The sequence below is a fragment of the Equus asinus genome, chromosome 7, assembly GCF_041296235.1.
Source record: "Equus asinus isolate D_3611 breed Donkey chromosome 7, EquAss-T2T_v2, whole genome shotgun sequence".
Lineage (NCBI taxonomy): Eukaryota > Metazoa > Chordata > Mammalia > Perissodactyla > Equidae > Equus > Equus asinus.
This window is the reverse complement of record NC_091796.1, coordinates 65,567,530-65,591,027: the sequence shown is the minus strand read 5'-3', so window position 1 is coordinate 65,591,027 and position 23,498 is coordinate 65,567,530. Positions and strand designations below refer to the sequence as shown.

Genomic DNA, 23,498 nt, shown 5'->3' with positions numbered 1-23,498 from the left:
ACAGTACTATGTGTCAAACTTACCAGTTCCCTTCTCATAGTAAAAACTATTATGGGAGCAAATCACTATGAGAATGTAGTTGAGCTGTGGAATTTCTTATAGCTAATACTTTTATTTTTTTAATTTATGAGAAAACGTAGGTATTCTATCAAATTAGTTTATATTATTTGGACCCTAATTTAATGTTATTTATTAACATGCTAACCATCCATTACATTTAACTACAAACTTTAAAAATGCTAATAATTCCGTCTAATACTAATGAAGAAGGATGGCAGCGGGATCAAGATCTGGAATTTTCTTTTTCTTCGGTTCTTTCACTCATTCAGCAAATACTAACTGAGCACCTATTGTGGACCAGACACATGCTAGCAGTTGGGGATAAGCTGTAAACACCGTGAGATCCTGCCCTAGGCAGCTTCTTTTATTGAAGACACCTGTATGAATTATAGAGTTCACTCTTTACGTCTTCCAAACCACTTTCCTCCCCACATTCAAAAGTAAACTTGTTCCAGTAAATCTGCACCTCCTACCGAAGCTTCTTAATAATGCTCGATTAGGCAGTGGCTCATGAGAGCATTCATCTGAACATAAACCGCACTTCAGTAAACAAGTACCATCGGGAAAAGAAACGTATCAACCAAGCCCTGGAAGGCGGTGGGGGTCGGGGGAAAGGCAGGGGTGTCTAGGTTTGAGGCCAACGCACATATTTACCCCATGAAATCACGTCCCCATGAAATTCCTCAAGCTTGAGGAAAGTTACAAGGAAGCAAGAGCTGGCTGGAATTTTAAGAGTGCACGTTGCCACAGTTGTCCGCTCCGGGTCAGACAGAGCACACCCTGGAGGGAGCAGGCAGGCGCTCGCGTTCCGCCGAAGTTTGAGCCGCGCCTCCCGCCGTCCGCCGTCACGTGCCGGCGCCGCGGCGCGGGGCGCGGCGGGGGCGGCTCTGCCAGGCGCCGGGCCGGAAGGGAGGCGCCGCGGTGCCATTCTTAAAGGGGCCAGCGGGAAGGAGAGAGGCTGCCGACGGCCGGAAGGAAAATGGTGAGCAGCTGTCGGGGAGGGCGGGGGCCAGAGGGCTGGGCTAGCCCGCCAGGCTTTCCTGTCTGCCGGAGCCGGCCGGTGGCGGCGGCGCCCGGGGTGGGTCGGCGGCCGCTTCCGCTCCGGCTGCCGGTCGGTGCCCACAGCCAGATTCGGCCTCTGCCCCCGGCCGCTGCCCCGCCAGCGGGCAGCGTCCTCCGGGCGGCCCGGGGTCTACCGCGCAGGGGCCCTGGACCAGGCTGCGGCCTGCGGGGGTGCGTGTCCTCGCCGGGCCTTCTGGGTGGAGGTTCCAGCTCCGGAGCGAAGGGTCGGGGGGGCCGCTGCTCTGGCGAACGGAGGGCTGCCCCGGACGCCGCGTTCTCTGCCAGGGCCGCGGCCGGGCCCCAAGCGCCCAGCGCTTTCCGCCTGGTGGCCCCTGCGGGGAGGGCGCGAATTCAGACTCCGCGCTCTCGTCCTGGCCTTAGCTTCTGTCTCCTCCTTCCCCGCCTGGCGCTAAGGATTTCTCCTCATCCTTGCTTTGTTCGAGTTACGGCAGTTGGAAACCTTTTGACCCAAGGCTTTGGCTTGGCGCCTGGCCTTAAGGTGACGGTCAAAAGCATTAGTTTTGCTTGGTCTGGGGGCTTTAGCTTCCGTTGTCTTATGGGTTGGACCCCCACGCTCAAAAATAAAGTGGAGAATTAAATCAATTCCCCAAGAAGGATCTGCTAGATTTTTCCCATAGGGTTTTTAAATACGCTGGTTTTCCTTAATTAGAAGCAAAACACAAGTCCCACCCTACCTTGTCTTATTTCTGATCTCCTACTCGTTTGTCAACCTACGTCCATCGAATAGAGCTTGTCATGGTCACTAAATCCAAGCTACTCTCTTCAGTTCTCATCTGTCCTGACCTTTCCGCTGCATTTCGGGGTGTGGACCACTCTGCTTTTTGGAGCATTCTCTTTCCTCATGCTTTCTCCTTGGCTTCTGAGGTACAAACTCCTTGGTTTCCCTCCTCCTCCCATTGGTCCGTCGGTGTCCTATGCAGACTCTTCTTCCCTGGACATCGCACGTAGGAGTCCTAAACTCCATCCTAATCCTTCGTTTTCCATTCTATATTTTCCCCTCCATCCTTTCTTGCACTCATAGCTTCAATTCCCACCTATCTGTACGCAGATGACGTGTGAATTTGTATCAGCGACGTTGCTTCTGAGATCCACTTCAGGTCTGTATTTCCACCACTTAGTTAACATCCCCTGGGAAGCTTTTCTCCACTTGGGTGGCTTAAGCCACCTCAGTTTGTACAAAATAGAACTCATGCTCTTTCCTCTCAAAGCTAGTCTTCCTCAGTGTTCCTTAATTTAGTGAAAGTCAACACTGTTTAGTCTGTTACACAGATGAAAAGCCTAGGAGTCATCTTGGTAACCCTTTTTCCTAACCCACCTACCCCTCTCCCAGAATCCAATCTGTTGCCAGCTCCTTTGTAGTGATTAAGAGAGTGGGCTCGAGGTCAGGCTGCCTAGTTTGAATCTTGGCTCCACAAGTTGCATAAATTCGGGCAGGATACTAACTTCTCTAAGCCTTAGTTTCTTGCAAAATAGGGATAATAGTATCCATCTTATGGGATTGTTTGAGGCTGAAGGGTAATCCGTGAAAAGGACATAGCACAGTGTTTCTCTCATAGTGTTTAGTACATGTTAACTATTGCTAGCGGTATTCACCTGTTTCTGCTTATCCTCATCAACCTGTCTAAGCTACTTTGCATATCTCACTTGGACTAGTCTTGCCAGTTAACTAGTCTTGTTCTGTTAATCCTAATTCTCCTCCTGTTTCTAGCGTGTAAATCTGATGATGTTTCTCATGAGCACCCTGTTTAAAACACTTTAGTGGCTTTCTTTTGCTCATAGGCTAGAGATTAAAATACTTAATATGACCCACCGGGCCCTATGTGGTCCGGCCCCTGCCATCCCCCTGTTGTACCATGTTCCTGCTTATTCTCTGTGCTTGAGTCACACTACCCTTTCATTATCTTGGATGTGCTGTGCTCACTTTAGTCAAAGGATCTTTGCACAGGCAATTTTGGTGCCTTAAGATGCCTTTTCCAGGGATGCCTCCTGTGACCATGCCGTGCTTCACTAGTCGTAAGTTCTTACAGTATCTTGTGTCTCTCCTTCCTAGCTCTTACCACAGGTACAAGTGTACATTTTCTTTTTGCCTAATCCTTTTGATGTAGGTCTGTTCTCTATAAGCTCCTTGAGGGCAGGGCTGTATTTGTTTATTTTATCTGATTGTATCTTTAGCACTTAGCATGGTGCTGAGGCTCATTAAATGTTCATGGTATGGACATACCAGTAAATGAACACTTGAGCTCAACTCTCCACTTAACTCTGTGTCTTAACATTTAGCTTATAGAGTTGTTTTCAGGGTACTCATTCTTAAATGTTTCTACTAACTGTATGCAATTATAGAGTTGTCTGAGCCTGAGTCCCTTTTCTTGTAGGGAGGAATTTTTGGCTTTATTATGGTATTGGGAGGGGTGAAAATGCAAAAAAAGAGCTATATAAATTAAATCATATTTTTCACTTAGTTTCTGATTCTTAGTATGTCAGGATTGCACGATACTCAGCTGTGATACTCAGAGCTGTGAGATAAGACTTTCATGATAGGTCTTGGCCTAAAAAGAAATCTAAAATATTTATTAGTTTCACTAATATGTTATACCTTTCTTCAAAGACACAATGGAAATTCTAGTTTTCTAACTTCTGTCTTTTTTGAAAGATAGAAAAAAATGGACTAAGGTTGAATTCTAGCTTCAGGAAGCTCCATATGACTTAACATGTCTTTCTTTAAAGAAAACTAAAAGGATGGATGTGCTGGACTCCTATAGGAGGCTTATTTTTTGGATAGAACCTATTGGTGAGATGTACTTCCTATTTGTATAATAGCATATCCTATGGTATCTCGCACCTTAAATATTACCAGTGTTCTGAATTTAAAGGACAATTTAAAATTGATGGCTGTTTCCTACTTTAATATATGCTCTCATTAACCCAACACAGGGTCAAAAAAGGAGTCTTTTATTAAATTTTTATTTTAACATAAGACTGGAAGCCTTAATCCTTTTGGGTTATAATGAAACATATTTATTAGCATTGGTCTCAGAACTGTTCTAATTTTCTTGAAAAAGGAGAGGGAAACATATATATGAAGAGACCAAAGGATGTGTACCATGTTTGGAACCTGACTCAGTCAAACCAACTGTAAAAATAAATTGATTAAATAAAACGGTGAGGGAAGTTTGAGCTCTGTTTGAATATTTGAGACTGGAATTGTTAGTTTTTTTAGGTGAGATGTTATTGTCCTTATATTTTTAATGGCACATACTGTCATTTTAACGATACATACTAAAATATTTTCCGTTGAAATGATTTCTGGCCCTTGTTGTGTGACAGTCCATGGGGGCAGTATTGAGGGTGTTGGATGAAATAAGATTGGCTATGTGTTGATAATAGTTGATGCTGAGTGATAGGGTTTTACTGTACTATTCTCTACACTTGTCTGTGTTTAAAGTTTTACACATTAAAAAAATAAGAAAAAGAGATTTCCATCCTCTTGCTTGCAATCAGTAATACATTTGCACCACTGGAAAAAAAGAGTGCCTTTGATCATTTCCTTGCCAGATTTCTGGGGACGAGTCTCTAATATTTTTTCATAATTTGTAAAAGATTCTTTTAGTTTTTATAATTGTTTTATCTGGTTTTGTCTTCATAATGCTTGATAGCTCCTTTTTTTAATCCCCGTAGTCATTTAATTAAGATATAAAATGTTAGTGCTCTTAATTCTTTAGTTTGTTTTTCATTCTTTCATTTACTTGTACTTTTTTTTAAACTATACAATTTTTATTTATTTATTTAATTTTTGTTTTTGTTTTTGAGGAAGATTAGCCCTGAGCTAATATCTGCCGCCAACCCTCCTCTTTTTGCTGAGGAAGACTGGCCCTGAGCTCGCATCTGTGCCCATCTTCCTCTAGTTTATATGTGGGACACCTACCACAGCATGGCTTGACAAGCAGTGCCACGTCTGCACCGGGGATCTGAACTGGCAGACCCCAGGCCCCCGAAGCTGAATGTGTGCACTTAACTGCTGTGCCACCGGGCTGGCCCAATTTGTACTGTTTTCCATAGTTATGAGACCCAAAAATGAACCAAGGTCTTATTAGTTCTGAATATAATTAGATAATTCTTCTGTTCTTCCTACATTGTGTGAAAATATGCTTTCTAATAGACAGTGATCCTTAACTGTTCCTATATCTTCCCTTTCTCTCCAGTTCTCATGAAACTGCACGTTTTATGTGTCTCCTTCTTTGAAATATTTATTAGCCAAAGAGAAGGTATACCCTACATATAAGATGAACAAATGTGTATCATTAAACAGTGTAGATATAACGGTTGGTAGATTTAAAAGCTCTTTAAGTGTGCATGTGTTTCATGTTAATGCTCGCATGTAACTGTGACATTTATAGATGTCCGTGTACCTTTCTAAAGGTATTAGGTTTTATAATTTGTACATGTATTGAAGTCATGGCATTTTATATGTGATTTTTAAATTTTCTTTTCTAGAGTGAGTCTTTGGTGGTTTGTGATGTCGCTGAAGATTTAGTGGAAAAGCTGAGAAAGTTTCGTTTTCGCAAAGAAACGAACAATGCTGCCATTATAAGTAAGCTAAATGATTGGCTCAGTTACGTGGTCTTAGTTTGTTTTTATCTTACAGTTATATTGAATAAATGTTAGAACGTTTAGAAGTAATTTGCTCCTCCTCTTTTAACCCCTTATTTAGATCACTTAAAAATAAGTAACAAGTAATATCAGAGGATGCACGTAGAGTGTCCCACCTCCCTGATAGTCCTTCTTTCAGCTGCCCTCACAGCTCTTGGTCATTGGTAGTGACCCATCCAGCTCCATCCTTTAACTTCTCAGGGGACTAAAAATAGTCTGGCCATTCATCCTACAACAGAAACCTTTGCCTACACCTAAAATGGTAAAAGTTCAGCACTGTGTTCAAATGATTTGGGGTCTTATTTCAACTCTAGACTTGAACTCTAGTTTCATGGAGGGTACTTTTTAAGTGTTACTTCTGACAGTGGAAAGAATGGTTTGCTTGTTGCTTCTTCCACTGTGAGTTGTATCTGATGTTATGCAGATTTCTTTTATATTTGTAGGTGATAGGTAATATGTGGGTAGTGATTTAGGAAGATGAAGGAAGGGTGAGGGGGTGAAAATGTCAAACTCTATAGACTATGCTTAACAGAGATGCATGTGGCAGGTGTGAATTAATGAGATGGTGACAACGTGTGAATTCTGGTTCTATTACAAATAAAGACTCCAGCGTAGGCATACAGTTCTTAAAAGTGAAAGTGTGTGTCAGTGCCATTTTGTCACAAAAGGTGAATCAGAGAATTTACTATGAAGTTAGTGCAAAATCAAAAATGACCAACTTTTCAGAGTAATGGAAAACAATAGAGGCCTAGATTATCTAAACATATTTCGATTTGGCTTTGGGTTATGTTACGTATATTTGAATATAGATATCACTGCTATTTGGTAATTCACTTTCTCAGAATAATCATACTGTCCCATGAAATCCCGGCTCTGGAGAAACTGGGACTCTGGCGGTTGTTATGTCCTGACCCCTGGCACACTTTTCCCTTGCAGTTCTAACCATTGTATATAGACCAGTCTCAATCACAGTCACCCTTTCAGACTTCTCTTATTATCTAGGAAGTTGCATTTGAGTTACAAAGTTCTTCATATACACAGTAAATATAAGGAGTTGACATAGAGTTCTAAATAGCACATTAGGTGCCTGGAATTGTGGGTAAAAGCTTTTAAATGCTGACTGCTTGAAAAGCACAGCTAGCTAATAGACTGTCAACTAAAACTGCGAATGAGTTTGATGCTTGTGTTTCTGATGGTTTAATTTTAGATGCCATAAGAAGAGCTGAAACTGTGGGTTGGGTAGATCAGAGTCATATTACAATCACAGTTTACTCAGATTATGTTTTTATTTTAGTGAAGATTGATAAGGATAAACGCCTGGTGGTACTGGATGAAGAGCTTGAGGTTTGTTTGATCAACTAAATACGGCTTTATAGTTAAGCAATTATTATTGCCCAAGATGCTATATTAGTTACATGGACTTCTAAAATGAGTTCTAAATCTTTCAATAGCTGCTCATTATGCATGAAAAGCATGTGCTAATTATCGTGTGATGCACTGTCTTGCTAATTGAATCACCCTCTTTAAATAATTAATTAAATCCAGTGTAATAAATCGTAGAAGGTAGGGTTATGTGTCCAGTAAAAACTGAGTTGACTTTGTAACTTGCTTCTAAATTGCTTGGCCAGTAATTAAAAACTAAAACCCTATAACCTAAGTATTTAGTTTGTCAATTAGACAAGTTACTAATTACTAGTTACACATTACTAGTTACTAATTTAGAGTGAAAAGAAATTAACTTTTTTCCCCTAAATCAGACGTTGTTTCCTCCGAGGTGTTGGCTTTTCTCACTTAGTGTTCTTGACACTTGAAACGTGATCAGAGACTACTGTGGCTGTCAGCCCCATGTTTAGTTAATAAATGGAACTAACCTGAGTGGGCCGGAGTGGGCTTTCGTTGGGTTGCAGGTTTAGTAACCTCAGCTTATGTACAATATAGTAAAATAAAATTTTATGTTGCGATGTGTGGTTATGAGTTTAGGCCTGTCACTAGAATGGGTGCTCAGTGTCTCTTTTCAGGATTTATGAGGAAGAAAATGTGTTAAAAGTTGTTTTTCTTTATGGTGCCAGGGCATTTCACCAGATGAACTTAAAGATGAACTACCTGAACGACAGCCTCGATATCCTTTTCTTAGTGCTTTAAAAAGATTTAGGGGCTGGCCTCGTGGCATAGTGGTTGGGTTCGCGTGCTCCACTTCCCAGGGCTCGCTGGTTCGGATCCTGGGCGCAGACTTGTGCACCGCTCATCAGGCCACACTGTGGTGGCATCCCGCATACAAAATAGAGGAAGGTGGACACAGATGTTAGCTCAGGGACAATCTTCGTCACCAAAAATAAAAAAGATTTGTTTTCTTTAGTGGTCAGAATTTTATTTATGAATTTCCTTTGTTCAACTTTTAAAAGACATATTTTATAAAAATTTTTTCTACACCATGATCACAACCAAGTTAAAATAGGTATGCACATATTGGACTAAGAAAAATGAAAGTTGATATATTAGTGGGATGAATTATTTCCTTTTTAAAACATTCCTTTTATTTATTTATAATAAAAATTGAGAAAGAAAAAATCCATATTAAATCCCTACTTTTAATAAATTTATTTTTGTGAGATAATATGATTTTGTAACTTATCTTTGGGGCCCATTTATAAATTTGTGGAAAGATAATGAATAATGAAGGTGTGACCTAAATGGATAGGTTAGAAATTTACCACTCACTAACTCCAAGGTGTGTATTTTCTTTCAGAACTTTATTGGTAAGTACTTGTCTCAAATAGAGGAGTAATTTTAGTTTCTTTAACTTGAGAAAAACCTTCATTGTGTATAGTTATAAATATCAACATGATGATGGAAGAGTTTCATATCCTCTGTGCTTTATTTTCTCCAGTCCTGTTGGTAAGTGAACTTCTTTAAATAGTGCAAATTTGGTTCTAAACTAATTTAATTAAGCCATTTTTATACTAGACAAATTTTATACTTGTTTTAAGATGAAAAGTGTTGAATAAACTTCACTCGAGGCCTGTGTGCACATGCATGCACAGCTGAACACATCCCTAGAAATAAGTTTCTATGAAGCACCATCTCAGAATTGGCTTACGTTCTTAGGGTAAATCCCCAAAAGTGTAATTGTTAGGTCAGATCAAACACACATTTTAAGAAATTTGAAATGTAATGACATTTTAAAATAGCAAAAGTACATTTTCTGCTATATTTTAATTTTGTGTATAAGAATGTGAACTTTGTGTATAATCATTTTATATTTGTGTTTATCTTTAAAATAGTAATTACTAATGATATGCCTATAATGTTGAGAATTGTCCCAGAGTAGCATACATTGGATATGAAAGTGGCTTATTGGTATTTAAGATATTTGTCATCAGAACTCCTATTACCACCACCGTTTGAGCCCACAGTAAAGTCTCTACTCACTGAACTCTTCTCTAAATTTTATTATTCGTATCATTTACTTAACACAAAATATACTGCAGTATGTTTTTAACTTAACATATAAGCAGACTGTAACTTTTTTTCAAGGTGGATCTCCCTGCCCCACTGGCCACCATCTCAAAACCTTACATGTGTTAGGCATCCATAAAATTGATTTTGATATTTAATGTCAGAATTAAGATAACACTGAAAAGTTTTTAAGTGTTTGCAAGGCTGTAAAAGTCAAGATCTGCAGAGGTCTAGCTTCGTTTATTTTTGCTGACCTAAGACTCATTTGTTTGAAACTTAGCTGTATCTCTTTGTGCAGACAGTATGTAATATAAGACTCAAAATACAGCCTACACACATTGACTGAAGTTTTTGTAAACTCGATAGCATTGGAAATCCTAAATGTGTCATTTTTTAAAATAGTACAAGCCCATAGCTTTTTCAAAATCTAAGTCTCATTTTTACACTAATCTCTCTTTTCCAGGATGTAAGCCTGAACAACAGATGATGTATGCTGGGAGTAAGAATAAGCTAGTGCAAACAGCTGAACTAACCAAGGTAGTATTTACATTTGACCTGCTTGTTGAGACGGTATTTTCCCTTAGTATATAGAGCAATAACTAAAATAATATGAAGATTTAAGTGTTTTTTATGCAGGTGAGAGTTATTTGGAACAGAGCAGTAAATTAGTCAAAGCTTTTCATTAGTTGGAAATGGAATGATAGAAGTCTTTAACCAAAAGTGTATTTTTTGAATGGGCATTACTTTGATTAGAAGAAATCACATTAAGAATGTAAGTAGCTTTAGAAAAGCATTGTAACTATTTAATCTATTGAGAGTTCTTCATCTTCCATAATGTGATTTCTAATAAATAAAAGTCACCATTGAAGCTTCTCTGAGCCCTTTACCACAGGCTAAGGGAGCCAGAGTCTGTGCAGGAATTCCATATTATGCAGTTAACTGTATTTTTCCAGTTATCTAAAATTAAGTTAAGAATACTTATTAGTATTAACTTTATACACTAGAACATTCTGTTTTATGTGAGACCCTTGCTTTAAGATTTAACATGTCCCCATTTTATGGCATTTTTGGAGGTTAAAGGTAGGAGGGGTACTTGCTCTCAAACTTTACTTAATATCCACATATTAGTTTGAAGTGAAAAAGAACATAAATTTAAGGTTTTGAAATAGAATTTTACATTACTGAAGTGATATTAAATAATATTTCCTTTAAGGTTTTATTTTAAGGACAGCATTGGTGTTTTCCCCTTAGATGCTTAATTATCAACCCAGAGGAGGTCTTTAATTGCCCCCTGCTTTTTCTTTAGCCCATATGATTGTCAGTGACACCACCAACTTGTAGACACGACTTTTTCTCGTTTGTACCATAGGTACACCCTGGAGTTGCTCTGAGGGTTTGAGTGGTTAAGAATGAATTCTGTTCACAGCCTCATGTCTGTTCTACTCCTGGGCGCACTCTGAAGTGCTGGAATTAAGGCTTTACAATTTACAATTAACTTTTACAAATAATCCAGTTGAATCCTCATCACAACCCTGTGAGGTTGATGGTGGCATTCTTCTTCTATAGGTGGGGAAACTGAGGTTCAGAGGATGAGTGCCATGCCCAGGGTTGCCTACTAGTAAATGGCAGAGCGAGGATTCAAATGCACATCTGGTCTCCAGTCCCATCCTTGCTATCGTATTACATTTTCTCTCTGTAGCCCTTATACTTTGTGGGCCTGTGTGTGTGCATATTCTGGCTGGAGAGATGTGTGGCTGTGGACCTCTGAGTCCATCCTAATCAAAACAATCGACAGGTGATAATTCCTCCAACTATGGAGGACCGCTATATGTTCTTCCAGTTCCTAACTAACTAGATTGATTTTAGTTATGTATATTTGGGGTGTCTCTTTTAGTGGGTAGGATTTACAGAACTGGTCTTTTTAGCATATTTGTAGATTTGTAGATTTAATGCCTTCTTGATTGCTAAACTTTGGAAACTGAGTACTTAACATTTAAAAAAAGTAAACTCCCTCCCAAAAGGTATATCTGATTTACACAGATAAGTCATGACAATATGAAAGGAGGGAGAATTTGGTGTTTAATACACAAATGTATAATTTGTTTGATTTTTTTTTTTTTGGGAGTATCAGTATGACCTAAGTTTTTTTCTTAAGGTATTTGAGATAAGAAATACCGAAGACCTAACTGAAGAATGGTTACGTGAGAAACTTGGATTTTTCCACTAATGTGAACTTCTGTGTTTCTAAAGTATTTATGTATTAACCTGACTGTACTGGAACCAGACATAAATACTTATTTATGCCTAAAAATGCACTGTTACTTACAGTTTCTTTCCTGCAGTAAAGAAAAATTCTCCGTTTGTTCAAAGTTTGAACAAAGAGGAAATCATCTTCATAGTAATGAAACTTTGTAAAGTGTTTCCTTATATTTGTATTTGTTAGGTGGACTGCTTCTCTCCAGGGACTTTTGCACTCTTGTGACTAATTTCTATAACTTACGGTTCAGAATTTGTTACTATTTACAGACACCATTGGAAAGTGGGTGTTAGATTGTGATAGACAAGTTGCCTCCTTTTGACAAATATTGGATATTAGCAGTTTATATATGAAAATAGCATATTCTCACTTGTCAAATCTTTGAAATTAATTTGGGTAAAAGACTTGAGTGACCCAATTTTGAGCCAGGAATAATAATTTACTGTAGTGTAACCTGCATTACAACCACGTTTCTCATCAATTCCTTGCCTTCTTTGGTTTCCTGTATCTTTTTGATCACGTCCAGAAACTGTTCGTCAGTTGTTCGTTCTTAGGTCTGGGAGTTAGATTTTATAATAAAGTTATGACTATTAGGTTTTCTTCTTATGGGAAGTAGCATCTTAGTCTTAGAAATGGATGGGTTGTAACTAATCAAGGGCTTCATTCCTGGTGTGTCATCTCTAGATAGTTTTGAATCTAGGTTAATAACTTTATTTATAAAGCACCTCTTAATGTTGTCCTGTGAACACTAATTATTTTAAATGTGTTAATACTGTGCCTTTGATTTGTTAGCTTTAAAGTTAGTTTAAGACTACACTGCCAGTATTCCAGATTTGGTGACATTAACACTTTTGTAAAGGGTCCAAATAAAACCATTTTCTAATGTGTATATCTGAAATTTGTAATAAAACCAGCTTCATATTTTTAAGATTCCAACTATCTGCTTGCATTGGTGAATATATGGCAGTCGAGAGTTATAATTTTGGGTATGTTTGTGATTAGTTTTGTACTGTAGGAAAAATTACTTATCTTAAAACCTTGGCCATAGCTAATAACATTAACACAATAGAAATGGCATCTTATATCCTAAATTTCAGAAGATATTCTAAACTGGATACCTGTCTTATTACATGATGGCATCCTTGGCATAAAGCAAGGAGTCTAATATATAGTGTACTTTAAAGCATATAACTAACTGTTTAACATTAGTTTGACAAAATGTCTTGAGACTTTAAAGACTAACCAGATTTGGTGAGTGAATTCTTATATTAAGAATATCTTAGTCATTTCAAAACAAGCAAAGGCATCTTTTATCTTGGCATTCATATGTTCTTTGCATTTTTTTGAGATTTTTGTGCCAACTTTAAAGAAAAGGTAAAAATGGTTGGAATTTTTGCGGCATTGAATAGAGCATCTTCTGTTCTCAACACTGTTTGGCTTCACTAATCTAGAAAACAGGAAGGAATAGGAAGTTAGTTGGAGATGCGTAAGTGCTAGAGTGGGTGTTTGTTTTGGTTAGTGAATGGGAAGGAGCCTTTATTCTAATTTCCAGAGAGAGAAAATGCTTCAGCCAGGAAGTTGAAGAATTAAACAGCTATTTTGATAGTGAAGAATGACACACGTTCTGCAGAAATGCAGATGTGATCTAAATGAATGGAGAGTTTTTTTAATGTTTTTGAATGAAGGAAATGAGATTTTGTTTTACCTGGTTCGCAGCAATAAGAGAAACTAGTGCTGCGAGAATGTGTTTTTTAAAGAGGTTCCTTCCTTCTTTTGTCTTACTCATTTTATGTTCTTTTTTTTAATCTGAAAGTCCTCCATAATGTCAGATAATATTGACCTCCATATACGAAACTCTTAGTTTCCCTGTTCTCTAACGGGCACAGGGCTGTGATACACCATGCTTTTTTGAGCTTGTCTGCGCCTTCTCAGTAACGTCTGTTTTGCAAGACAATAGATTGAGGTTAAGGGATCAGAACGTTTTTTACTCCCTCTGTCCTGTAGGGAGATGTACAAACCCCATGCTCTAGATGGCTCTCGGACTTTTATATAAAATTACCTTCTAATGAAATTGTGCATTTGGTGAGACAGGTACATTTCCTATTTGATCTCTGTTTCTGCCTTCTCTCAGATGATAACTCCAGATTTCATGATTCCAATTTTTACCTTCCATATCTTTCTGGTACAACCATTCCTATTCAGCCTTAAATCTTAATCTTTCCTTTTTGGCAGCAGCTTTTTTCCTGGGAACCTCCTTCGTGATCTAAGTCAGCATTAGTTTTGAAATTGTTGGTCTTGCATAAGTTTTCTATAGCATCTAATGTTCTCAAAATAGAACCAACTAGTAATCACAGCATGTTTTTAGTACCATTTTGGTGGCAACGTAAATAACATGAGGAAAACTGTGCTCAGGTCACTGTGCTGGAATTCCAAAATCTCAGTTTTTAATAGTATTCACTTTGTTCTGGTGTTGAAGCAGTTATGTGAAGAAAAAAGTTGGTTGAATGACTGTTTTTGTTGAATTGACTTCTGAAATCAATGTTCAAATTGTCTATTTCTAAAAAGTTTACTAAATGCCTAGTGCAGTTAAACATGCTCTTGTTTAAGAGGGTGTTGCTAAATTTTTTATTGTCATTAGTAAATAATTTTTGTAGCAAAATATTTGTCAGTACTTTTCTCTCCCTTTTTATCTCCTATTTTCAGGAGTCAAACATAGCCATAAATTGTATCCTGGTGTGACAGTTTAACCTAAAAATTTCCAGTTAGAGGAGTTTATTGCCAAATTAAATTTGGCTGTCATTATTCTCCACCCATATAGATAGTAAGGAAGGCATACTTAAAAAGATGTTTGGACTACTTTCAAACCTGAGCAGTGTCATTAATCCATAATGTGGACTAGTGATGAATAGATATTTTCAGAAGAGTTTAAATGCTGATATTTGGTGGAAGTAGAGAGTAACTCGTATTCTATCAATTCAAATGTTCTCAGTATGATTGCTTTCCCTATTTGTTTACTATGCTGATAATACTGGAATCTACGGAATTTGAGCCTTTACAACTTATGTGAAGAAGTGTCTCAAACATTTCTGGACAAATCTTATTTTGTATTTCTGAAAGAATGTAAATCCTCAAGGCCACTTTAACACCATGGTCCCAAGTTGAATAGTCTTGAGATATTTGTTTTCTGTTATGCCATTTGACATTTCAAATCAGTGATCATGTTCTTGTAATGTTTAAAACAACTACATTAAGGTTGTGATGGAAACTGTGTTTTCTTGCTTTTTGGAATATAGTGCATTCATACATATTGCTTGAATGTTGTTGGAGATCACTAACATGTCAGGGCAGTTCCCACTGATTTAGATGGTCCAATATAAGCTCATTCAGGAGGCTTGAAACATTAATGATCTGGTCTCATGAATTTTAACAGTTCCCTGTCATCATTTAACAAAATCAACAACTGGCACAGCTTCTTAAGCTGTGGTTTCAGTCTGCTGTATTCATATTGCATGTTTATTTTGGACAGTCTTCTGTTAAGCATGGTGCTTGTACTGGTTTAAATAAAATGTTAACATGAAAGGACTTCTGGCTTTTCATTTTTTGTTCGCCTCCTCTCCCCTTTGGAGTTACTGTTACCTGCCTGGCTCAATTGTGGCATTTGTGTGAGCCACACAGAGTCAGCAGTTTACTTTATCTGGAAAAACTGAGAGGCAAAATAAACAGGAATCACTTGGCAATATAGGACTAGGGGAGGGGGAGTATGACGAGATTATAAAAATTTCTAAAACTTGGTCCAATTCTAAAATGACTTGTTTATAGCAGCAGAAGTATTATTTCAAATGCTGAACCCTCGCTCTCAAAGGAAAAACCAGAAGTTAGAGGGGCTATGTACTTCCTTAGAAATCAAATTGAAGATTCTTTTAGTGAATATAGTTTATCACTATTTATTAAACATCAATTGAAGGTCCATCCTGTCTCTATTATAGACTGTTCTACATGGTGTGTGTTTCATAGGTATCTATTGAATGGATACAAATCACCGATACTTACATAGTTTTCAGAGTTTACCATACACTTCTTGTGATTGAATATGTAGTAGGAGCCACGGTTTGTTTGTGCTTGTGAAAGGAGTAGTTTATGCCTTCCTATCTTCAAGAATCCCACAAGGAGAATTGGCCAGAGGGTGGAAACATGTCTCCCTTAGGTCTCAAGTTTGGCCATTTAGCTACTCAGCCAGCTCCTAAATTTTTTCACCTTCATCTTTTTGTCCTTTTCACTTTCCAGCAGCAAAAAGTATTTGTAACCCCTTAACCTCATGGCATGGGCCCACTCTGATTTGCCTGAGGCCACACCCTGAGTGGATAGCATATCCTTGTACATGTATTTTTAGCTACGTGAAGATAGTCTTGCGAATCTGGGAGGTTTCACACAGTTCTCTTATCCTTGAGATTTGCCCCTAGGCTACATGAACTCTCCCTACTGAGGTAAGATTCTTTCCCACTTATAGGAAAGAAAAAGCAGAATGCTTAGGTTGCATCCAAAAACCACCCTGTAGTGCCTGGACAAAGCAGAGGGAGGGTGTGTATGTGTGTCACTAGTCACGGTTACCTACACAACTAAATACGGATTCTCTTACCCTGGAATTGAAGGCCCATTCCTTACCTGTGGACAGCCAAGCCCAAATGAGCCACAGCCCTTTGTTAGATAGAAATGCCCCAGCCCCCTACTCCTTGCTGAAGGGGCAAGCCGGCAGACAACCGGGATTTGTCCCATACAGCTGTGCCTTCCTGTCCTCGGCCCCCTCCCACCCTTAATACACACAAGATCTCCAGGCCCCACTGGCTGAACCCAAGGGTAACCAGCCTGTATGATGTTGCCTGATTGGTACCAAAAGTGAGCTGGGCCTGCCTTTCTCTCCGAGTACTCTTGGTACTCTATAGTTAATTCCTGACATTGGGAAGATGATCTCGTTCTCTTGAATGAGGCAGTTAGTGCGAGCTGAACTTGATGCCGTTAGATGGAGATGAGGCCATGTGCTCTCTAGAGAGCAAAGGGAAAGTGAATGCTGGCTGGGGCAGTCTGCAGTGAAGCAGGCACACGGAGCACATTAAAGATGGAGCCCCAACCCTGCCTGTTAGGTTCCTAGAGCTTCCTCTGATCTAGCGCCACTTTTCAGTGGCACCTCTTTGTGTGGCCCAGTTGGTCAGCTTTCTCTGGGTACCTCTGCACGTCTGTTCTTACCAGAAACCCTCCGTTAGGTAAGTTAATATGGATCTGTCTGTCTACTTGCAAACAAAAGTGCCTAACTATTGTGCTACCCCCAGTTCCGTCTGCCGCTATTGCCTACAGTGACCCTAATTCCAGCCACACTGAAGAACCTTCTGTACCGACGTACCCTGGGCTCATCCCCATCAGCAGAAACCTGTCCAGCAATTCTCCCAAAGTCTTCAACACATAAGAAAATCTGTCAGTTCCTTTTTGCTGCCTGGAGCCCTTCTTCCTCACCTTCCATCGTGCCTCTAAAATCTGTACTGGATGCTCTATAGGCATGAGGCACAACTGTCATCCTGAAGCTTCTCTCGCTTGCTTCTTAGTTGGAGCCCCTGGGTTGGATCCTATCTCGTCAACTCATTTTGAAGCTCATGGTATGTGGGAGGAGAGTTTTTGTATTTCTGAAAATGATTGTACTCAGAACTCACAGTCGATTGGTGATTTGGCTGCTGTGCCAGGTATTTTCGGTTGCCTCTCCAGAACCCTTCTCCACCGTTCTCCACCCTGGTCTCTGCCCTCAGGATTCTGACCTTTAGGAACTACATCAACTGGCTCCCCTGCCCTCTGGTTTCGGCTTGAGTTCAGCCAATCTCTAGGAAGGAGGGAGAGTGGGGACAAGGTATTTATTCCCCCAATCCCTCCATTAGGGCTTCCTTGGCAGGCTATGGCCCTCCATTGAAAGTCATGCCTCCACTCAAGACAGCTCTCTCTACATAGCCTGCTCCTTCTGAGTCTTGATGACCATCATCTCCCTCCAGTGAGTTAGCTTCCCTCCGGAGACTCCCTAAAGGGTACTGAGGCTATTCTCATGCTCTCTTTTTTTTTTTTTCCTGAAATTCCCTTCTTATCTTAAGCCCAAGAACCAAGGGTTGGTGGCTCAGTCTAGTGGCCTCCTCATTTAATTACTTTAACATTCCTTAATAATGGCTTTGTCATGCCAAATTAAATGAGATTTAGGTGGACAGATTTTTGTTGCCTCATTGAAAATGACATAGATATGCTCTAAGACCAGATTTTTAAAAACAGTTTTATTGAGTTACAATTCACATGCTATAGAATTTACTCACTTAAAATGTGTATAGTAAAAATGATCATGTACACTAAGAACGGTTCAGTGGCTTTGAGTATGTTTATAGAGTTGTGCAACCATTACAACTGTGATATTGCAATTAAAAATAAGAAACATGTATTTTGGTCTTCATCCACAGTTCCTAACTCACAGCTCCCCAAATCCTTGTAATTCCTAAGTAATTAGAGTAACAGGGGCATCTTTTGTTATACTATTTGTTTTTTGTTCTCAATTCCTTAACATAGTTCCAGAGCATAAAGGTGAAAGGGATGTATTTTGTTGTTTGTAACATAGTACTGAAAGTCCTAGCCAGAGCAATTAGGCAAGAAAAAGAAAAGGCATCCAAATTGTTAAAGGAAGAAGTAAAAATGTCTGTGCTTGCAGATAAGATGGTCTTACATTAAGAAAATCCTAAAGATTCCACCAAAAAATGTTAGAACTAATAAATGAATTCAGTTAATTTGCAGGATACAAAATCAATATACAAAAATCAGTTGCATTTCTGTATACTCATAACAAACTATCTGAAAAGAAATAAAGAAAACCTCTTTTATGATAGCACCAAAATAATAAGCTACTTAGGAACAAACTTAACTAAGGATGTGAAGGATCTGTACACTGAAAACTCTAAGACATTGATGAAAGAAATTGAAGAAGACACAAATAAATGGAAAAATATCCTGTGTTCATGGATCAGAATAATTAATGTTGCTAAAATGTCTGAGCTACCCAAAGCCGTTTATAGATTGAATGCAATCTTTATAAAAATTCCAATGATATTTTTCACAGAAACAGAAAAAAACCCTAAAATTTGTATAAGACCACAAAAGATCTCAAATAGCCAATGCAATAATGAGAAAGAAGAACAAAGCTGGTGGCATCATACTTCCTGATTTTAAACTTCCTTACAAAGCGATAGTAATCAAAGCAGTATAATACTGCCATAAAAACAGACATATAGATCAATGGAACAGAACTGAGATCCCAGAAATAAATCTATGCATATACGGCCAACTTGTAATTGACAAGGTAGTCAAGAATACTTAATGGGGTAAGGATAGTCTTTTCAATAAATAGTGTTGGGAAAACTGGACATCCACATGCAAAAGTATGAAATTGGACCCCTATCTTACACTATACACAAAAATTAACTTAAAATGGATAAAAGACTTAAACATAAGACCTGAAACCATAAAACTCCCAGAAGAAAACACAGGGAAAAAGCTCCTTGATGTTGGTCTTGGCAAGAATTTTTTGGATATGACACAGAAAGCATGAGCAACAAAAGCAAAAATAAGTGGGACTACATCAAACTAAAAGCTTTTGCACAGCACTGGAAACCATCAGCAAAATGAAAAGGCAATCTACAGATTAAGAGAGAATATTTGCAAACCATATATCCGATTATCTGATAAGGGGTTAATATCCAAAATATCTAAGGAACTCATACAACTCAATAGCAAAAAAAATTCCCCAAAACCAAAAAAAACAAAGAATCCGATTAAAATATGGGCAAAGGACTTGAATAGGCATTTTTTCAAAGAAAACATACAAATGGCCAATAGGTACATGAAAAGGTGCTCAACATCACAATCATCAGGGAAATGCAAATCAAGACCACAATGAGATATCATCTCATGCCTGTTAGGAAGGTTATTATCAAAAAGACAAGAAATAAATGATGGTGAGGGTGTGGAGAAAAGGGAACCCTTGTGCACTGTTGGTGGGAATAAAAACTGTTTTGGCTACTGTGGAAAACAGTATGGAGGTTCCCCCCAAAATTAAAAGTAGAACTACATATGATCCAGCAATTCCACTTCTGGGTATATTTGAGGGCAAAGAAATCACTGTCCCAAAGATATCTATGTGCACTCCCATGTTCACTACAGCACTATTTACAATAGCTGTGACATATAAACAACCTATGTGTCCATTGATGGATGGATAGATAAACATATATATATATATATATATATATACACACACACACACACACACGTGTGCATGCGCGCACACACACAAACAGTGGAATATTATCCAGCCATACAAAGAAAGACATCCTGTCTTTTGTGACAATATGGATGGAACTTGAGGGCGTTATGCTAAATCACGTAAGTCAGACAGAGAAAGACAAATATGGTATATTCTCCAGCTGCACGGCCTGAGTTTTCTGGTTTTCACCTCAAATGCGGAAGTTTGTTGATCCTCTGCCATTAGGGTAATAAAGCACCTGCCTGTCTAGTTCCATTGTTCCTGCAGTTGAACCACCTGGCCATGTACTCTGTTAATCTCCTCTCAATTTGACTGCTTTGGCTTGCTTAAAACCAATTTGACTTCCCATCACTCCTGGTCTATCAGCCCTTCCTGTCTCATAGCCCCTCTCACCTGAATTCCGATTCAGTTCCCTTTAAAACCCTTTAGGCCTAGGAGTGGTAGTGGCTCCTGAATATTGCTGGCCACGGGGTGCTGCACTTTCCCTGTTAATTTTCTTTAGCCTTGCCCACACCATTGCAAACAGTCTTGTGCGTTGTAATGTGGTACACAGCTGGACTGGTACCCGCCACAGGCCTGGCCTGGCCAGAGTACGGCCCAGCCTCCGAAGGTGAGAGTCCTTGTAATGCTGGAGGTGAGAGGTGGAATCTTGTTACTGTTCTAGCCTGTGGCCTTCTCTGTGAAACAGAAAAAGAGCTAGTCCAATGGAACCAGAAGGAATTTTTTTTTTTTATTGAGTTAATGATAGGTTACAATCTTGTGAAATTTCAGTTGTACGTTATTGTTTGTCAGTCGTGTTGTAGGTGCACCCCTTCACTCTTTTTGCCCACCCCCCACCTCACCTTTCCCCTGGTAGCCACTAATCTGTTCTCTTTGTCCACATTTTTAAATTCCTCATATGAGTGGAGTCATACAGAGATTGTCCTTCTCTAACTGGCTTATTTCACTTAACATAATTCCCTCAAGGTCCATCCATGTTGTTGCAAATGGGACGATTTTGTTCTTTTTTACGGCTGAGCAGTATTCATTTTATATATATACCACATCTTCTTTATCCATTCCTCTGTTGATGGGCACTTAGGTTGCTTCCATGTCTTGGCTATTGTAAATAATGCCGCAATAAACATTGGGGTGCATAGGACTTTTGGAATTGCTGACTTCAAGCTTTTTGGATAGATACCCAGTAGTGGGATAGCTGGATCGTATGGTAGTTCTATTTTTAATTTTTTGAGGAATCTCCATACTGTTTTCCATAGTGGCTGCACCAGTTTGCATTCCCACCAGCAATGTATGAGGGTTCCTTTTTCTCCACAACCTCTCCAACATTTGTTGCTATTAGTTTTAGTTATTTTTGTCATTCTAATGGCTGTAAGATAATATCTTAGTGTAGTTTTGATTTGCATTTCCCTGATGATCAGTGATGATGAGCATCTTTTCATGTGCCTATTGGCCATCCATATATCTTCTTTGCAGAAATGTCTGTTCATGTCTCCAGCCCATTTTTTGATCGGGTTGTTTGATTTTTTGTTGTTGAGTTGTGAGAGTTCTTTAAGTATTATGGCTATTAAGCCTTTGTCAGATAGATGACTTACAAAAATTTTTTCCCAGTTAGTGGGTTGTTTTTTTGTTTCAATCCTGTTTTCATTCGCCTTGAAGAGCTCTTTAGTCTGATGAAGTCCCATTTGTTTATTCTTTCTATTGTTTCCCTTGTCTGAGAAGACCTGGTGTCCGAAAAGATCCTTTTAATACTGATGTCAAAGAGTGTACTGCCTACGTTTTCTTCCAGAAGCCTTATGGTTTCAGGTCTCAGCTTTAGGTCTTTGATCCATTTTGAGTTTATTTTGGTGAATGGTGAAAAAGAATGGTCAATTTTCATTCTTTTACATGTGGCTTTCCAGTTTTCCCAGCACCATTTGTTGAAAAGACTTTCTTTTCTCCGTTGTATGCCCTCAGTTCCTTTGTCGAAGATTAGCTGCCCATAGATGTGTGGTTTTATTTCTGGGCTTTCAATTCTGTTCCATTGATCTGTGCACCTGTTTTTGTACCAGTACCATGCTGTTTTGATTACTGTAGCTTTGTAGTATGTTTTGAAGTCAGGGATTGTGATGCCTCCCGTTTTGTTCTTTTTTCTCGGGATTGCTTTAGAAATTCGGGGTCTTTTGTTGTCACATATAAATTTTAGGATTCTTTGTTCTAATTCTGTAAAGAATGTCATTGGGATTCTGATTGGGATAGCGTTGAATCTGTAGATTGCTTTAGGTAGAACGGACATTTTAACTATGTTTATTCTTCCAATCCATGTACGTGGAATGTCTTTCCATCTCTTTATGTCATCATCCAGTTCTTTCAGAAAGGCCTTGTAATTTTCATTATATAGGTCCTTCACTTCTTTAGTTAAATTCACCCTGAGGTATTTTATTCTTTTTGTTGCGGTTGTGAATGGTATTGTGTTCTTGAGTTCTTTTTCTGTTAGTTTGTTATTAGAATATAGAAATGCTACTGATTTATGCAAATTGATTTTATACCCTGCAACTTTGCTGTAGTTGTTGATTACTTCTAAAAGTTTTCCAATGGATTCTTTGGGGTTTTCTATATATAAGATCATGTCGTCTGCAAATAGTGAGAGTTTCACTTCTTCCCTCCCTATTTGGATTCCTTTTATTCCTTTTTCTTGCCTGATTGCTCTGGCCAGGACCTCCAGTACTATGTTAAATAAGAGTGGTGAGAGAGGGCATCCTTGTCTCGTTCCTTTTTTCAGGGGGATGGCATTCAGTTTTTGCCCATTGAGTGTGATGTTGGCTGTGGGTTTGTCATATATGGCCTTTATTATGTTGAGGTAGTTCCCTTCTATCCCCATTTTGTTCAGAGTTTTTATCATAAATGGCTGTTGGATCTTGTCAAATGCTTTCTCTGCATCTATTGAGATGATCATGTGGTTTTTATTCCTCAGTTTGTTGATGTGGTGTATCACGTTGATTGATTTGCGGATGTTGAACCATCCCTGTGTCCCTGGTATGAATCCCACTTGATCATGATGTATGATCCTTTTGATGAATTGCTGAATTCTGGTTGCCAAAATTTTGTTTAGAATTTTTGCATCTATGTTCATCAGTGATATTGGCCTGTAGTTCTCTTTTTTCGTGGTGTCCTTGTCAGGCTTTGGTATCAGCGTGATGTTGGCCTTGTAGAATGTGTTAGGAAGTGTTGCATCCTCCCTAGTTTTTTGGAATAGCTTGAAAAGGATAGGTATTAAATCCTCTCTGAAAGTTTGGTAGAATTCCCCAGGAAAGCCATCTGGTCCTTGGGTTTTATTCTTTGGGATGTTTTTGATTGCTGTTTCAACCTCTTTCCTTGTCATTGGTCTGTTCAAATTGTCTGCTTCTTCTTGAGTGAGCTTTGGGAGATTGTAGGAGTCCAAGAATTTATCCATTTCCAGAGGGAATTTTTTTTATTGTAAATTTTTACTTAAAAAGTTACAAAATGTTTCTAATAACAAAAGTGTATAAAACTTCTTAAAGTGTACAATTTAAAGATTAACCACAAAAGAGTGTAAAATTCAAAGATGAACAAATGATAAAACAGATACACATGCACTCATCATCCAGCCTCATCACCACATGTAGAAGCACTGGGAGTGGTGCTCAGCACCAGCCAAACGCCACC

General features: G+C 38.8%; 2 protein-coding genes across 5 annotated transcripts in view; one reads left to right on the top strand and one right to left on the bottom strand.

The window, feature by feature from the left end:
• Positions 1 to 922, bottom strand: part of CGRRF1 (cell growth regulator with ring finger domain 1) — a 32,446-nt gene extending 31,524 nt beyond the window's left edge. Inside the window, exon 1 of one of the 3 annotated variants that reach the window (XM_070513652.1) lies at positions 715 to 922. The gene's annotated coding sequence lies outside the window, so the exon portion shown is untranslated. The remainder of the gene's footprint in view (positions 1 to 714) is intronic. The other 2 variants (XM_014864705.3, XM_070513651.1) reach the window with 2 other exon arrangements.
• On the top strand, positions 905 to 15,082 carry GMFB (glia maturation factor beta). 2 transcript variants are annotated; one of them, XM_014864709.3, is made up of 7 exons: positions 905 to 1,042; positions 5,635 to 5,731; positions 7,085 to 7,134; positions 7,860 to 7,909; positions 8,603 to 8,685; positions 9,710 to 9,783; positions 11,402 to 15,082. In XM_014864709.3, the coding sequence occupies exons 1-7, from the start codon at positions 1,040 to 1,042 to the stop codon at positions 11,471 to 11,473; spliced, it is 429 nt and encodes a 142-aa protein (XP_014720195.1). In that variant the 5' UTR covers positions 905 to 1,039; the 3' UTR covers positions 11,474 to 15,082. The 2 variants fall into 2 exon arrangements, with proteins under 2 accessions (XP_014720195.1, XP_070369757.1); XM_070513656.1 differs by lacking the exon at positions 905 to 1,042 and adding an exon at positions 1,075 to 1,293.
• Positions 15,083 to 23,498: the final 8,416 nt, after the last annotated feature.

Bases quoted from the DNA above. Each gene is read 5' to 3' on its own strand.
- GMFB (XM_014864709.3), top strand. The intron at 7,135-7,859 runs GTTTGTTTGATC...TTATGGTGCCAG, and splicing joins TACTGGATGAAGAGCTTGAG to GGCATTTCACCAGATGAACT. The intron at 9,784-11,401 runs GTAGTATTTACA...TTTTTTCTTAAG, and splicing joins AAACAGCTGAACTAACCAAG to GTATTTGAGATAAGAAATAC.